Source organism: Chiloscyllium plagiosum, chromosome 37 (assembly GCF_004010195.1).
Source record: "Chiloscyllium plagiosum isolate BGI_BamShark_2017 chromosome 37, ASM401019v2, whole genome shotgun sequence".
NCBI lineage: Eukaryota > Metazoa > Chordata > Chondrichthyes > Orectolobiformes > Hemiscylliidae > Chiloscyllium > Chiloscyllium plagiosum.
In genome coordinates, this window is record NC_057746.1 from 27,749,393 (window position 1) to 27,767,628 (window position 18,236).

General features: G+C 40.6%; 1 protein-coding gene across 1 annotated transcript in view; it reads left to right on the forward strand.

The window, feature by feature from the left end:
• LOC122541441 (zinc-binding protein A33-like) overlaps nucleotides 1–17,847 on the forward strand; it is a 21,227-nt gene extending 3,380 nt beyond the window's left edge. Inside the window, exons 4-6 of the mRNA XM_043678219.1 lie at nucleotides 6,080–6,102; nucleotides 8,178–8,293; nucleotides 13,750–17,847. Coding sequence (XP_043534154.1) covers nucleotides 6,080–6,102; nucleotides 8,178–8,293; nucleotides 13,750–14,300 — 690 coding nt within the window. The 3' untranslated portion in view covers nucleotides 14,301–17,847. The remainder of the gene's footprint in view (nucleotides 1–6,079; nucleotides 6,103–8,177; nucleotides 8,294–13,749) is intronic.
• Nucleotides 17,848–18,236: the final 389 nt, after the last annotated feature.

Here is an 18,236-nt window from a genome sequence, read left to right on the forward strand (position 1 = left end):
CACCCCCTTTTTCTGCTAAAATCATATCAAGGGCTATTCTGTTTTCCCATGCCATCCTACTTGTCGCATCAAGCTGTTCTGATATTCCTTTAACCGCCTCTCTTGTATAATTTATAAATCGCTGTTGATTATAGAAAATGTAATTTATCCAATCTACATTTTTATTAATTGTTATCCACCAAAAGAGAGCTGACTCAAAGCCTGCTGCAATCTGGTTACGAGCCTTGAATTCATCAGGTTACCCCCCGCTAGGGACTCCTACCGAATCGAGATAAATCCTGTCATCAAAAGAAGTGTCTAACAGTGATCTCTTACCCCTTCCCTTTTTCCCTACTATCTTTTCCTTCTCAAATGCCAGGGTAAATGGAATTGCCAATTGTACAATTGCACATATCCCTCTCCAATCCGGAGGTAGCGTGGGTCTCAATATTTTGCCTCCACAGTACCACCACAGATCCGCTCGGGGAACCTTTAGTGCTGAGTCGTTCCCTCCTTTCTCCATTTCAGTAACATTTTTAATCTCTGTACATAATTTCAGCTCCCGAAAATCTCTCGACCGACTTGTATCTCGTCTACGCACACACGACGTGTGATTTCTAACTGCGGCGGAAAATGTGGGGGGGACTTTTGCATCTTTCTTCTCCAAGGGAGGGAACATCAGAGATAGGGAGGTACACTTCCTATCATTCCATGCAGTCTCATCCTGATACAGGGCTATCATACATTTCATGCCCTTCCTGTCTCGCTTCCACCCGAGTGGAAAGGAAACCACCTGGGCCACTGGCCTACCGGAGGCACATGCATAGCAATTGCTCTTGTTCAGACTTTTTACAGTATACTTTACCCATTCAACCCAGGCATTTGCATCCCCAAAGCCAGTTTCTATTTCAATGGTCTGTTTTAAGTCTTTTACCTCTATAATTTTTACTACTTTAGGATCAGCGGGAGGGGTGAAAGGTTGTATCTCATTATCCAGTCATTCTGCCCATTTTCCCTGTCCTACGCTAATTCGAAAACAACAGCCCACAAAATCCTTCCCATTTGCTTTCATTTCAATCCCAAATGTTTCATTTAACTGTACCTCATAAGTGCCACCTCCCAAAACAAGTACCATCCCCTAGGCCATCCCCATAGGACTTAAGATGTATCTCAAAGCTGCGGTACTGTCCCTGATTATCTACATCCCCACAATTCACGAAGCTGTATGCATCAGCGTCTATTACTTGTGGATGATCAGACTCAGGAACTGTTAATAATACATATGAAAATGATATTTGTCAAAATCCCAATACTAAGAGGGCTAGCATCATAACTCTAAGCATTCCCAGTACTTTAAACATCAAGGTGATGCACAATATGACTTAATATACAATCCTACAGAAATAATCCCCGCGTTCGCGTCGCCACTGTATAATCAGTTACTCAAAGTCTCTTTAGTCTGAGTTTCAGCGGGTCTTGCGTTGATTCGGCTGTCCAGACCTCTTCTTCAACTGGAGATTCCACTGGTTAAAAACAATGACTGCAGATGCTGGAAACCAGATTCTGGATCAGTGGTGCTGGAAGAGCACAGCAATTCAGGCAGCATCCGAGGACAGGCAAAATCGATGTTTCGGGCAAAAGCCCTTTATCAGGAGATTCCACTGGCCCTTTGATCCGAGTGTAATGAGTCCAGCCTTTCCCCACCGTCCTTATTGCCGTTTCGGTAGTCAAAAGAGCCTGGTACGGCTCTTCCCAGTCTGGCTGCAATTTAGTCTCTGTCCATGATTTTACTAAGACCCAATCTCCCGGCTGGATGGGATGAACGGTGAATTTTAGGGGTGGAATCTGTGCCAATAAACCCTATTTCCTGAGCAAAGACAAAGAGGAGGACAAGCCCAGTATATACTTCTTTAAAAACAAATCTTTAGTTTCAGGAATTGGCAATTCTCCATTCGTTCCCGAGTAAGGTAATCCAAATAAGATTTCATAGGGGGATAGTCCCAGATCTTTCCTCCTCCAAGGGACAAGCCCAAAAGGCATTCTTTAAATCTATCACACTAAACCATTTGTGGTCATGGGGGATCTTACTTAATCTCTAATCAGTCCCTCAATTACTGGCTGCAGTCCTCGTGTACCTTCTATGGAAATGGGATATTGTCGCTCACAGAAAATGTCCCCTTTCCTTTTTAAATTTACTTCAAGGGGAGGGATCTGTAGTCCTCCACGATTCCCTTCCCTAGCCCATACAATAGGGTCTATCTCTCTCTCCATATCCTCTGTCAACATTGCCATTTGTACAACTAATTCTTTTTCCTGAATTCCAATCTCTAGTCCTAAGAGGATAATTAAGTCTCTCCCTAGTAAGTTACTTCCATATCAGGGATATACAACAATTCCCCTGTGACCCTATCCTTAGGACCTTCTATCATCATAGGTTCAAATACTGGAACAGTAAATCCCTCCCCTTTTACCCCCGAAACAGTAATTGACCGTGTCGACATTTCTACTTTCTTTGCAAGAAAGCTGAAGGAGTCTCATCTTTCTCCTGTCTAACTTCAAAGGCTTTAGTCGGATACTGGGACTTCGGAACTGCCTCTCTTATTCCTTTTAGAATCAGGTCTTTCAATTCCCTCATTTCTTCTCTATGCTCCGGGTTTTGATTTTCCCACTGGGGATCTCTGAGGGGAAACTTTACCTCTCCCTGTCCAGCATCCCCATCTCCAATCGGGTGTTCCCTGTCCCATATTTTAATGGCTGCTCCCCGTATAAGTCCCCTTTCCTCCCCAGTAAATAGTATATTCAAAATAGACATTAACTCAGCCCACGTATACAGACTGGGCCCCAAAAATTGATCAATTTGTTCAAACAACCCTACCGGATCCTCAACCAGGACCTTCATTCCCTTTTTAAATGTTCTGACCTCCCCACTGGTGAGGGGGGCACTCACAAACCCAATCTCTTTGTCCCCTATTGGTACCTCCCAAAGGGGATAAGTCATTACGTTCTTCCCCTTTTTCTTTCTTAAAGAAATATTGCAATATTTCTAGCTCCCATAACTTCAAACACCAATTCATCAATTCATGCTTGACTAACTTTAAAGCCTGTTCCAAACTTGTAAATATATTTATATATTTACGTTCATTTATTAAGTATTTAATATTTAAAATGTAAAATGCATACTGTTCCCAATTTTGAAATTCACTGTAATTACCCAGTTTTAGTCCCTTAATTTAAATCCAAAATTAGTTTTCTTAAGTAGTCCTGACCAATCATTGCTCAATTACAATTTTATAGGTCGTGAAATAATCAGAGCTGCCTTAAAAGAATTTGTCTATTCAAGTTTAAAAAAAACTGCTAATGCATGAACAATGGCGAATCCAAGGTCACAGATATTAACCATAGGAGTTTCGCTTTTACTACAATCTAATGTTGAACTGAAACTTCAACTGTCCTCCGTAAATTGCTTTTATGTAAAGATAAAAGAGATTAGTTAGAAACTGATAGTAAGGCAGTCATTATCTGTAAAAAGAACAGGTGTTATCACCATTTGTTTTTCATAATCTCGATAGAATCCTTAACCTTAAAAGAAATCATGTTAAGTTTCCATAATAAAAATCAGATTCAAAACAGTCCTGGAACTCAAGCTCCAGGGAATAAAACGCAAACATTCAATCACCAACAAACAAATGTGCATTCAAACCAAATCACAAAGGGTTAAACTTCCTACCAGCTGGACAGCTCTTTTCATTCTCTCTCTCTCACTCATTGACAAATAAATTCAGATATTTACAAACCCAGTCTTCGTCCGATCTGTACTTCGGCCAGAAGATGGCGGGACGAAGAATGAATTCCTTAGTCCATACAAAGCAACAATATTTAATCATCTTTTTCCCTTGTACAAGTATTATTTTGCCAATTCCACAACATCCTGCCCAAAGGACATTCTGGAGGTATGTTGTAAGGGACCCTGCCTCCATTTCCATTGCCTTTTTCTTCTTTTGTTTTCCCGGAGGCTTTTTCCTTACCCACTGCACAACCATATTGAGTTCCTTCGTTAGTCCCTTATTAACTACTAAAACTCAATCCAGGCCACCAAGGCAATACTTAAAAGTCAATTTTCTTACCTTGGTCTGTGCACAGAGTTGCCTGGCCCCTTTTTGCCGTATTTTCTATTGACCTCCTCTCACTGTCTGATTCAGATGTCTCTCTTATGGGATTCCTACCAGTCGCCCAAGGGAGCGGACCAAACCGGGATACGAGACCGCTCCTCAATGGGGAATGGGATGCGTCTTCCCAGTGTCCAGGGCCAGCCACTCCCCCCAGCAATGGAAGAACATCCCGGACAGCCCCCAATTGTGAGAAACAAAGTTCACTCACTTCAATAATTTCAGTCCGAGACAAGATCTGAATCAGTAGTGTCATTTATTTTCCACTTGCAAGTGGGTGTGATGTCCACAAGGCAGGGACAAAACACACTGAATTCAACAAATACTCGATATTTATATAATTTGGTTCCTACATATTTTTTTTTTCATTGTTTCCCCCCTGTTTACATCCTCCACTTCCCTAAGACCGGTACCCATTACTCCTGTTTATCTCTTGTCTTATCCGGCCTTGTCTGTGACAAAATGCTTATTTCTGACCTCACAAGGCCATTTGACCTCACCCCATCCTTTGCTTACCATTATCTACTCCCTCCATCTGTGCTGCCCCTCACAGCATCTTATCACTAAGCCCTTTTAATTGGGGTTTGTTCCTGTGTTTCTGTAAAAGTGGGAAACAGATGTTTATACCTACTGTTTATACAGGCATATCTAATTTAACTGCCTCTCTTCACAGCATTTTATCTAGTGCCTGTATTTCTCCCATTGTCTTGCAGTCCCGTTTCTTTCTTGCATACATTTTTAGCTAATACAAAAAAACAATTATGCATTTCCTCCACATAGTTCCCATTCTTGTTGACTCAGCTCCTGGCTAAAACAATTACACACTGGTGTGAGTTCATTTATTTTTATATAATCAATTATAATTGCAGAATTGCAGAAGTAACATTAATTTACCTATATCCTACAATTGTGATTGTGGCTGATCATCCAACAGATGAAAACCTCTTACTTTTTATCCAACTACCTTGAAAATTTGTGTGTTTATTCCCCCATTTAAACTGCAGCATTTAGTTTATATTGTCTCTCCTCATTCTTCCTGCGAAATAGTTCACTTGTTGCAATTTTCTCCACATACCCTTTGATCCCTTTAGCCCTAATAACTATATATGTAAAAATAAAAATTTTTTTGAAAGCATACAATGTTTTGGCCTCAACCAATTTCTGTGGCAAAGAATTCCACAGGCTCACTATTCTCTGGATGAAGAAACTTCTTCTCACCTCAGTCCTAGGTGGCCAAGCCGGTATTTGTGGACAGTGGTCCCTGGTTCTGAACTTCCTAGTCATCAGGAATATCCTTCCTGCACTTATTGTGCCCAATGTAAATTTCTATGAGAACCCTCCTCATTCTTCTAAATCCCAGTGAATATAGCCCAGTCTGTCTTCATATATCAATCCTGCCATGTCTTAAATCAGTTTGGTAACCTTTGTTGCATTGTCTATAAAGCCTGAACACCCTTCCTCAGTTAAGAAGACTAAAGCTGCACTTACTTCTCCAAATACGGTCTCACTAAGGCTCTGTATAATTCAGTCCATCCTTCCTGTTAAATGGAGGAGTTATCCAATTAATTTCACTGCCCCTGCCTTTTCCCGATGTAATGAGCAAATATCTCCTTTTCACATATAAGAGTAATTCCCTCCCAAAAATTTCAACTAAATGTGCCTTCTCCATCATGTTGGTGCAAATCATTAACAATCATTGGTAAACGAAAACCTCTTACTTTTTATCCAATTACCTTGAAGATTTGTGTGTTTATTCTCCCATTTAAACTGCAGCATTTAATTTATATTGTCTCTCCTCATTCTTCCTTCAAAATACTTCATTTTTCCCTTCTGCATGAAATCTCATTCTGCTCAGTGTCTGTTTGTTTCATTATCCTATCTTCTCCTGAAATTGTTACTATCATGCTCAATAATTGTTGTTTTACTTATTCCAGGAGGAGGCTTGTCAGAAGAAAAGGTAAGAGCGTGTTCTTTACTGAAAAATTGCTGTGTTTGTTGCCAGGGTTGTTCGTGGATTTCGTTTCTTCAGACAATTCCAAAATTATCTTAAAAGAATTATTAATTGGATGACAATAACTTAATTTAATGTTTTAATAATAGTATAATTTAACAATGATATGAATAATGGTTTTGAAATATGGTATATCAATAATAGACCATTTTCCAAAAGTTCACAGTGGCCATTTTAAGCTCCAGTCTGCCAGTGAGGTAAATTGACCCTGAGCGAGCAACACTTCCTTGCCTAGATTTTCAAGTCTTGGGCCATTCAAGCAACTGCAGGACATCTCTGTCTCAGGCTTGCTATAGTGCTTCAGCACTGCAGCAGGTGGGCGGCACAGTGGCACAGTGGTTAGCACTGCTGCCTCACAGCGCCAGAGACCCGGGTTCAATTCCTACCTCAGGTGACTGACTGTGTGGAGTTTGCATGTTCTCCCCGTGTCTGCGTGGGTTTCCTCCCACAGTCCAACGATGTGCAGGTCAGGTGAATTGGCCATGCTAAATTGCCCGTAGTGTTTGGTAAGGGATAAATGTAGAGGTATGGGTGGGTTGCGCTTTGGTGGGTCGGTGTGGACTTGTTGGGCTGAAGGGCCTGTTTCCACACTGTAAGTAATCTAATCTGATCAATCTCAGAAAGTCAGATCTTAATGGAGAGTTCTTTTGAATGTTTACGCGATAATGCATTATTGTTTTGTCACAAGCAGCAATTTTCATTTTCTAATGCGTTTAATATATTATGCCATCTGAAGTGCTGTACAGTGGTGTTTGAGACTAAAATGTGACATTGAGTCCTCTAGGAGATGTTAACACTCAGCGGAATAGGTTGATAGTAAATGCATTAAAGGAGAAAAGGGAATTGAAGATGAAGAGTTTTAAGGTGTTCTTTCTAGAGGTTAAGGATTAGGCAGCTGAAAGTCCAGCAACCAGTGGTGGAGCAACTAAAATTAGAGACAAATAGTATATAATAGAATTATTGTTGCATGCCCTCAAATAAGGACAGTGAAAAGTTACTTATGGTGCCATCTTACGTACAATGGTACCTGGGTATAATCCTTAGTTACAGGATAGAGAAATGGAGAAAAACATGTTACATGACAGCTATACACAGTATAACTATAGGTCAGAAAAACAAGAATCAAAGTTAAAAAGACAAATGTCACAATCTGGCTCCAAGAGCTCTCCCCAGCAGACCAGTGCAGGGGGCTTCCTCATGGCCTGAGTGCTGGCTGCCATCATGCACTTCACTGGGTTGCTGTCTCTCACTCCCACACCAGGCCATTGTCCCCACTCCTGCACTGGGCTGCTGCCACTGCTCCAGGACAGATGTTGAAGAATTCGGAGTAGAGGAGAGCAGAGTTTTTGGAGTGCTGTGTGCCTCACATATTGCATAATTGGATAGTCAGCACATGCCCAATTTTTAGTTGTTCAAGTATTTGCAGCCTTTAGTCTTGTTTATGGTGCAGCAAGTTTTTGAGCTGAATGCCTTTCTTTTTAGAAAAGATTAGATTCCCTACAATGTGGAAACAGGCCCTTCAGCCCAACGAGTCCACACTGACCCTCCGAAGAGTAACCCACCCACTAGTGCACCTAACACTTTGGGCAATTTAGCATGGCCAGTTCACCTAACCTGCACATCTTTGGACTGCGGGAGGAAACCACAGCACCCAGAGGATGTGCAAACTCCACACAGACAGTCATCCAAGGCTGGAATCGAACGTGGGGCTCTGGTACTGTGAGGCAGCACTGCTAACTACTGAGCCACCGTTTCTGTGTCAGATGTGATGTCCTGCCAACGAATCCATTAGTTTAATTAATCTATTGGACCTTTCTTATTGATTTGGGCTTTTACTTTCTTTGTCGTTGTCTTCTCAAGATTTCATTTGCTCAGATAAAGAAACAGGATTACCCTTCTCTGACATGAAATGAACCCAAGTTTGAGAAGGTTGGAATAGCTTGACCATTCATATAATTTCTTTAAATATCCTAATGAAAATGAATTTCACTAGTTATTGATAACAGTCTTTATTTTTACAGTATTAAGGAGGAGTACCAGCCACTCTCAGTAAGAAATACCACCCTGTCTACCGGAAAATTCAATGGTCCTTTACAGTATACAGTGTGGAGAGAAATGATGGACATCATTAGCCCTGGTAAAACTCTTAAAATTAATTTTCCTGATAATGAATTGAGTTGTGAAGATGCTACAGTGGCCTCCAAGGCTCAGAAAATTTATTTACATGACTGGCTGTTAAACCTCAAGACATTTTTAATTCTCATGTTTCTCTTTTCTGTGGTTTCCTTTGGATCGGTGTCTGAAGTTATCTGGCATTTTGCACCAAAATTCACTGGACCATAAGCAAAAATAAAGGCTGCAAACATTTGAACAACTGAAAGTTGGCAAATGAAGGGATCTGTGTAATGAGAGGAATAGAGCATGAATTCTAATATCCAACACTAAAATTGCAAGGGAAACTAGAGTGTTCCATTTCAAATTCTTTAGAGGATATTATTGACATATTCTCAGGAAGATGTGTAGACATTGGAGAGGAAAGGTTGGAGAGGTAGGAAAGTAGTGCAGAACTCTCCTGTGGCTATCTGTTCTCTAACAAATATTTTGCTTTGGAAAAGATAAGGGGTGATGAACTGTCATAGGAATGTAGTACTAGCAGCCAGGTTTCTGGTACTAAAACTGGTTCTGCCATAATAAGTAGTATGTCAGGTTTCATGCGATTGATTGTCATAGGGACTCTCTAGTCAGGCACAGATAAATTTTTCTGCGGCTGATAGGGAGACATCAGGAGTAATAAGTTCCCACCTTGGTGTCAGGGTCAAAGATATCTTGGAGAAGATGCAGAATATTCTCAAAGCGGAGACTGACTAGCAGGGGATTGTTGTAGAAACATCTGTACAAACAACTTAGGAAGAGAAAGAGATGAGGTTCTGAAGGAGACTGAAGGAAATGAGGCAGGAGGTTAAAAAGCAGGTCCTTGAGGGTAGTAATACAAGAATTTTGCCCAGTACTACGTGCTATTGAAAGTAAGAATAGGAAGATAGAGCAGATGACTATATGGCAAAAGTGAGTACTGCAGATGCTGGAAATCAGTCTAGATTAGAGTGGTGCTGGAAAAGCACAGCAGATCAGGCAGCATCCGAGATGCAGGAAAATCGACATTTTGGGCAAAATCCCTTCATTAGGAATAGAGGCAGGGAGCCTCCAGGGTGGAGAAATAAATGGGAGGGGAGTGGGGCTGGGGAGAAGGTAGAAAAGAGTACAATTGATAGATGAGGGTGGGGATGAAGCTGATAAGTCAGAGAGGAGGGTGGAGCGAATAGGTGGAAAGGAAGATTGGCAGGTAGGACAGGTCATGAGGATGGTGCTGAGCTGGAAAGTTGGAACTAGGTAAAGAGGGGGGAGGGGAAATGAGGAAACTTGTGAAGTCCACTTTGATGCCCTGGGGTTGAAGTGTTCCAAGGCAGAAGATGAGGCGTTCTTCCCCCAGGTGTCGGATGGTGAGGGAGTGGCAGTGGAGGAGGCCCAGGACCTGCATGTCCTTGGCAGAGTATGAGGGGGAGGTGAAATGTTTGGCCACGGGGTGGTGGGATTGATTGGTGCAGATGTCCCTGAGATGTTCCCTAAAGTGCTCTACGAGAAGGCGTCCAGTCTCCCCAACGTAGAGAAGATTGCATCGGGAGCAACTGATACAATAAATGACATTGGTGGATGTGGAAGGCTCCTTTGGGGCCTTGGATGGAGGTGAGGGTGGAGGTGTGGGCGCAGGTTTTGCAATTCTTGCAGTGGCAGGGGAAGGTGCCAGGATTGGAGGGTGGGTTGTTGGGGGCGTGGACCTGACCAGTTGGTCACGGAGGGAATGGTCTTTGTGGAAGGCGGAAAGGTGTGGGGAGGGAAATAGATCCCTGGTGGTGGGGTCCGTTTGGAGGTGGCGGAAATGTCGGCGGATGATGCAGTTTATGCGAAGGTTGGTAGGGTGGAAGGTGTGGGTTGGGTTGGAGTCCAAAGAGGTCATGAGAAAGAGGTCATGAGAAAGAGATAAGTCTGAGGCTGGTACAGCTGAAAGGAGGAACATGTCAAGTAGTAAAGGTAGGCAAGCACAAGACAGAAGACAAGGGAATACTGATAAATTAGGAAGTACAAATATTTCAATGCAAGTAGCCTGACAGCTAAGGCAGATGAACTCAGGGAATGTTGGGAACATGGAACTGGGATATCATAACTATTGCAGAAATGTGGCTCAGAGAATGGTAGGACTAGCTTAATGTTCAAGGATATAGATACTATGGGAAGGATAGAAAATGGAACAAGATAGGAGAGGAAGTTGCGTTTTTGTTTAGTGATGACACTGCAGCTGTACTTAGATTAAATTCAGTTCCCTCATTGTGGAAACAGGCCCTTCGGCCCAACAAGTCCACACCGACCCTCCGAAGAGTAACCCACTCCACTCTGACTAATGCACCTAACAACTATGGAAAATTTAACTTAAGGAGGATACTCCTGGAAGTACATCCAGTGAAGTTATTGGATGGAACTGAGAATTAAGAAAAAGGATGATCACCTTATTGGGATTGTGCTATAGTCCCCTCAATAGTGAGCAGAAAATTGAGAAGCATGTTTATAAGGATATCTCATATATCTCAATAGTGATAGGGTAGTAATGGTCGGGGATTTTAACTTTTTTGTTTATTTGTGAGATGAGAGAATAGCTGGTGTGCCCATCATTTATTGCCCACTCCTAACTGCCCAGAAAGCAGTTGAGAGTCAACCACATTGCTGTGAGTCTGAAATCACATGTAGGGCAGACCAGATAAGGATGACAGATTTCCTTCCCTAAGCGGTATTAATGAACTAGATGGGTTTTTCCGATAATTGACAATGGATTCACAATCATCATTAAACTCTTAATCCCAGATTTTTATTGAATTAAAAGTGCAACATCTGCCTCTGTAAGGGCGTTCAAAATTAGAGATCATAGGTTTATGTGAGAGGAAAAAGTTACAAAAGAGATCTAAGGGACAATGTTTTTACACTGAGGGTGGTGCATGTATGGAATGAGCTGCCAAAGGAAGTGGTGGAATCTGGATGAGTACATGAAAAGGAAGGGTTTAGAGTGATATAGGCCAAATGCTGGCAAATATTACTAGATTAATTTAGGATATCTGGTTGGCATGGACAAGTTGTAATGAAGGGTCTGTTTCCTTGCTATTCAACTCTATGATCCAATGAGGTTGTCTTGACAGATGAAATTGTGCAAAATAGTATTAAAATCTTTTAAAATATGTGAAATCAATTGATTTATTAGCATAAATGCAGTGTCATTGAAATTAATATCAATGATGAAGAAAGCACTGATGACACAATATAGTGAACAATAAAGTTGTTGCATTTGGAAAATTTGTGAATTTGCAACTTACGTAGTATGGACACTATTGCAGTAGCCATTTACTGCAGATGCTGGAATCTGCAATGAAAACAAGAAGTGCTGGAGATCACAGTGGGTCAGGCAGCATTCATGAAGAGTTATAGAGTCATAGAGATGTATAGCATGGAAACAGACCCAATGGTCCAACTCACCCATGCTGAACAGATATTCTACATTAATCTAGTTCTATTTGCCAGCACTTGGCCCATATCCCTCTAAACCCTTCCTACTCCTATACCCACCCAGATGTCTTTTAAATGTTGCAATTTTACCAGCCTCCACCACTTCCTCTAACAGCTCATTCCATGCATGCACCACCCTCTGCATGAAAATGTTGCCCCTTAGGACCCTTTTAAATTTTTCCCCTCTTACCCTAAACTAATATCCCCTAGTTTTGGACTCCCCCAGCTCAGAGAAAAGAGAGCAACATTGTGAGTTTAGATGACTTTTCAACAGGACATTATTGAATTCCTTTCATGGAATATAACCTCTCCGTTTATCCACTAGAGTCTCAAATTTCATGATGAAGGACAGATAGCCAAATTAGAATCTAGCACAACTTCCTCTTTATTAGTAACTCTTTAGTTCTTATTAAACACACTGTCAATAAATTATCTGTTTTACAAGAATCTAGATATTACCAGTACATGACAAAATGGCCAGGTTTGTTCTGATATGTCTATTCTCTGAGTTCTAAACTCAGTGGCCTCTCTTGGCGATGGTTGGTCTCAAGTTGTTGCTGTTGATGTCTTTGATACTTCTTCTTTCATAACTTTTTTTTTCCAGTTTTCTAGCCTATTCAATGTCCTGCATCCTTGCACAAGACCCTCAGAGTTCTGAGCTCATTTCTCCAACAGTTGTGCAAACAGGAGATATGTGTTTCCATAGTTCTTCTTAAAAATCTTATTTTATCCCATTTTGCAGCAGTTGAATAACCTTTAGCATCAGCCATTTGCCTCAGTAGTTAGTCGTCTGATTTTAATTCTTCCTTTCTGGTGTTTTATGTAAGGTTAACATAATTTCCTATCATGCATTGTAGGCTTCAACTCTATTAGCCACAAGCCCACAGTCACCCATACAATATCAACTGTATGAAACATGTATTTTGAATTCTACATCATAGGGAGATGTTAGGAAATAGAAATATTTGATTTCAGTGGAACTTTTAATGCGAATCTCTTTGATGAGTTCTCAAGTGCAGGACAGTTTACAATTTTGCTTGCTGGGAATGGAGGTAAATGTTGCCCTTTAGCATGAGAAGCTTAAAAGGTCAGTGGAATAGTAAAAGTATCTTAGTGGCAGAAACTGTTCTTGGTGAAGTGGTATAATGGAATTTTTCTAAGTAAAAATATTGCAAAAAAAATTCCAAAAGATGACACAACAGCAATACCCATTCAGTGCTATCATAGATAATAAGATTCTATGATACAATATAATGTACACTTAACAAAATGCATGAGTGAGAAAAGACTGAGGATCAAAACCGCAGTTTAAAAACAAATGCTGGTTGATGGAGAAATGTTTAAGTTGAAATGGGGGGGGATAGCAGCATTCAGGAATCAAAGAATGGGAGAAGTTCTCAGAAACTGAAAAATATCCTTGGAACTTTAAAGAAAGAAAGAGAAAAGAGGATTTTGTTTATTACATTTTATGTCTTTTTATTGTTACGTATTGATTTATTTCTAAAGAAAGGGTATCTGTTATCGTCTAACAAGGTCTGAAGGGATGCCTGAGACTGAATGGAATGAGGAAACCAAAAATGAATATATTAACGAAGGGTTGATTGGGATGAATTGTTAATATAAACATGAGAAGCTATTAATCAGTAGATGTGAGTACGAAGGTGTGTAATTAATTGAAATAAAGCTCACATTTAAGTGTGAATTTGAACTAATCCCACCACTTCCCTTTCTATAATTTCCACATCCTGACTCTCTGACAGGATTTGCTTTCTCTCCCTCCCTTTCATTCATTATTTCCTCTCCTCTTCCCTGTTCCTCATCATGTGCCCTTTCCCCTCTACCTCTTGGTCTGTTCCCACTCATGCTTCTGTTGTCTCCTCCCTCCCTTTTCCAGCTATCCCTCCATCGAACTGAATTTTACCCACCCACCTTATACCTTTTCCCTTCTTTCCCTTAATGACTAATTTTGTTACTTTAACTTTCCCACAGTTCCAGCCTCTCTGACTCTGGATCCAAACACTGCAAATCCCTGCCTCGTCCTGTCCCAGGACCGAACCAGAGCGCAACTCGGAGACAAGCCAACTGAACTTCCGAGAAAAGTGACACAGTTTGATCAGTGTACTTGTGTCCTTGGATTGGAGGGATTCACATCAGGGAGACACTACTGGGAGGTGGAGGTGGGAGACAAGACTGAGTGGGGCTTGGGTGTGGCCCGAGAGTCTGTGGAGAGGAAGGGGGGTATTGACCCAAGACCGGAGACAGGATATTGGGTTGTGTGGCTGATTCCTGGGAGTGGTTATTTAGCCGGCACTTACCCCTCATGGATCCGCCTGAGCACAAATGTGAATCCCTGGAAGATGGGGGTTTTCCTGGACTATGAGGGTGGACAGGTGTCATTTTACAATGCGGACACCATGTCTCATCTCCACACTTTCACCCACACTTTCACTGAGAGGATCTTTCCCTTCTTTCATTTGGGATCAAATGATGACAGGAAAAACTCTGCCCCGCTGACAATCTGTGGAATTAAAGGGCACTGACAGATCCACCTGATAATCTGACCCCATCCTCTTGCCTCTTGCCAACTGTAACCTGATGGGTGTGGGTCTCAGTGACAGGTGGAGAGAGAGGTTAACATTCCGGGAATAAACCCTGTATCGGAACTAGGAACTGAAAGATCAGCAAGGATCTGTGTAGGGCTGGGGGAAAGAAGGAGGGGGAGAGAAGAAACAAATAGAAGCTCAGTTGCAGAGAGGGACTTACTGGGTAGAATGAGCTGTGAGCTGCAGGAAACCGGGGACCTTCCTGACTGTAATGTTGCTCCATGGTTGGATGTTTCAGTGCAACATCACTGTTGCGAGTGCTAGACAATAGAAGCTGCACATCATTTTAAACAATGCAGTTTGGTTCCCCATCAGACTTTAGACATAAATCAAAAACAAAGTTTGTTTCATTTTCTCCTTACTCAATGCTCTACATCCTTACTGTTGTAGCAGCTCATGATCTAAAGCAGACAAAATGGCCACGTGGGGCTTTTTCTTTAGCTAGCACAAGATCGTCAAAAGGGTTTGACAGTTCCATACAGCAGATGTTCACAGCTAGGTCGGTAGTCTCCATATAGATATACTGGATAAGGTGAAATTCTCCATTGAAAGAAACATAAGGGAAGTTAATCAGGTTTCTGTCAACAGACAGTTTTAAACATACAAACATTTTAATAAGGAGCATTTTTGAAAGGTCTTGTTTACCCACAATCCCAAGCATGTTATATAGTAAGAAGTAGAAAAAAAAGTATGATCCTATTGTATTCTGAATTTTTTAGGTGATTGTAGAATTAGAAAGGCAGACACCAAACTAATGTGAAAAGGTTAGTTGCATTCCTTTAGCAAATGATTCAATGGCAGTAAAGAGAACTATTGTGTTATTTGGGAAGATAAAGTGATAAATACTCTGAACAAGAACTCCAAAAAACACCATTGGCACAGGAGGAGGGCAGAGAATGATTGTAAAAAGATAGATCACAACTGGGGTGATATAAATAATTGAAAATTAAGTGCAAATAATTCAACAAGTTCTTTCATCCAAAGATCAAAGGAAGAGTGATAGAGTTACAAAATATATAAATTGAAGATGTGGTTATGTTCTCTTATTAGTTGTTGAATCTAAACAAGTTTTGCTTAATAGGTTGGTAAAGTCATAAGTAATTGAAGTTCACCATCATCAGTGGAATTCAAACAAATTACTTTTATTAAGAAAAGATAATTAGCAATGGAAAGTGTTTCGAGTAGAAATAGAAAGGATTTATTTGAAAGTGAAACTTTAGTTTAAAAATCACTTATAGCATGCCAATAGTTGGGGTCATAAGTTGCAAGTTGTTTGTTTATTCTCTCAGGCTGAAGTTAGAGAGAGGTTGTTCTCAATTTGTCAGCTATGACACAGTAAGTTCATATTAGATTTGTTTTTAAAGACTTTATAATAATTGGTAGAGATTTGTGACATTAAAATTAGCATAGAATTTGGAAGAGTTCTTAGTGAAAAGGAACTATTTAGCTAATTGGAAAATAATGCGGTACAGCCGGAAAATGTTTGGGAAGGTGTAAAACTGTCAGAAACATTGTAAGATCCTAAAGACAGATGATGGAGGTATCTAGTTAACATCATGAGATTATGGGAGGACCTAGAGCTGTCCATGGAGTTGCCAATCATTGATCATGTATGCAGTGGACTGGATGTATATATTAGGGGGATGTGGCTAACAATGATGTCAATGTTGCATGTAATTATTGTAATGGGAAGGTATAAAAATGTTGTATTTCACTGGACAATGCAAAGCATAATTGACTTCCAATCTGAACTGTAATTCAGAGGGCAACTGGGCTCCACGTGAAAGCCAGATTCGGGGTGGTCTCTGGCCTCTCCCACATATGTGGCAATAGAGCTCTGAATAAAGATAGCTTGTGCTAAGGAACATAGACCTTAAGATTACTCTTTGATATTTCTCCCTACAACACTTACAAAAGCACTCTCCATGATTATTGACCCCAGGCATACAAGCACTTATTCAAGAAGAATATTTGTTTGGAACAGGCTCTACATCCATCATCACCTTGTGTAGAAACTTGAGAAGGCCCTCCTGATTTGAGATGACAATCCCTGTGGAATCATAGCACAAAATAACAAATTTCAGCCCATTTGACTGCCCAGCACTTTGAAAAGATAATTTGCGGTCCCATTCTCTCACTCTTCTCCTCTGGTTCTCATATAGTGTTAACCTTGAAGTTTTCATTCACAACTCATTTGAAAGTTGAAATAATTGCCCTCACCTTTCCTTCTTGATAATAAGTTACTGTGTGTAACTTCCTCCTCATACTTTCTCTAGTTCTTGTGCAAATACTAAGATCCATTTCTGCACCCCGACTGTTATTCTGAAACTGTGTCTCAGCAGCAAGCCAACCCGGACCTCCCATTTGTAGATAAACACACCAAGCAGTGCTCAGTAATTCTGGCACCACTTCCCAATTTAAACACAACCACTGCAAGCAGATAAGTGAGATATATTTGTTTCAGTGTTCATGTTGTTAGTGTATCTGGGGGTTGACCAGAATATTCTTTATAGTTTTGTAATAGGGTAGATGCTTAATTAGAAAGTGTACCTTCTGAAATAGAATTACCATGTACTCCAACTAATATGTGTATACATATGTATTTTGACCCTAAATAGTTCAGCATTCTGTTTTGTTTTGGAATTCTTCTGTGGTGTTTTATGACTTTAAATACTGTTGCCTATGAAATATTCTACACAGGCACTTAGACCAGTTTATTATTCATAAAACATGTTTATCCAAGTGCTATTACTATGTGAACCAAACAAAGAACTAAGTATTTTTTAATGAGTTTCCAAAACTCCAGTTCAATGTGCAAGACAAATCTGGGATTGTCCTTGTTTTCTTTTGCATTCCATCAAGCCTGACTTGCAGAAAGTACTTAGCCAATTTTGTGTTGGGCATAGTTATTTAGACTGTTGGCCACTTGGCCACAATCCCTCTTCTTGATCCTATGAGCCTGAGCGAATAGGATAATGCAATGCAAGTCAATATCCCTTCACAGCCTAGTATCTGAGTCTCAGACAATCAGCCCAAAATCGCTAACCCTTACATGATAAAAACATCCTAATTAAGTATTGTTAAAAAAAATTGCTTCTTAACTTTAAATTCGTACACAGAGAACTTAAATATAACAGGAGTCAAGACAAAACATGTCTTAAACATTTTCTGGAATGCAATACAAATCTCAAACATTGTAAAATCAAAAATAAAAACTGGTTCGTACCAGTTTTCAAGTATCAAAATACAAAGTGAATATTTACATCTGTGTTTAATGGATTTTTTATTGTATGTGTGGAAAGCATTGGTTGAACATTATCTCCCTACATAGTCTCTGAAGTAGTTCGTTCTTCCACTGGATAAATTTTAATTTGCCTGTGTCTGTTGGGGTGAAACACATGTACCCCAGGTGTGGGACGGTGTGGTGTTTCAGTGGCTAGCACTGCTGCCTCACAGCACCAGGATCCCAGGTTCAATTCCAGCCTTGGGGACTGTCTGTGTGGAGTTTGCGCATTCTCCCTGCGTCTGTGTGGGTTTCCTCTGGGTACTGTGGTTTTCCCCCACATTCCAAAGATGTGCAGGCCAGGTGAATTGGCCATGCTAAATTGTTCAAAGTTGTTAGGAGCATTAGTCAGAGGGTCAGTGTGGACTTGTTGGGCCGAAGGGCCTGTTTCCACACTGTAGGAAATCTAATCTAAAAAAAAATTCTTGATTATTCAGTGTCATTAGCAAATTGATCCTGGTAATGCATTCCATGAAGTAGGTCTTCAAAATGTCTTCTGAGCTGATAGTTTATCCTGAAGGGAAATCTCGGTGGCATCTGTTTTTATTCTTAAATAATATCTCTGTATGGTTTTAAACATATTCCCCTTG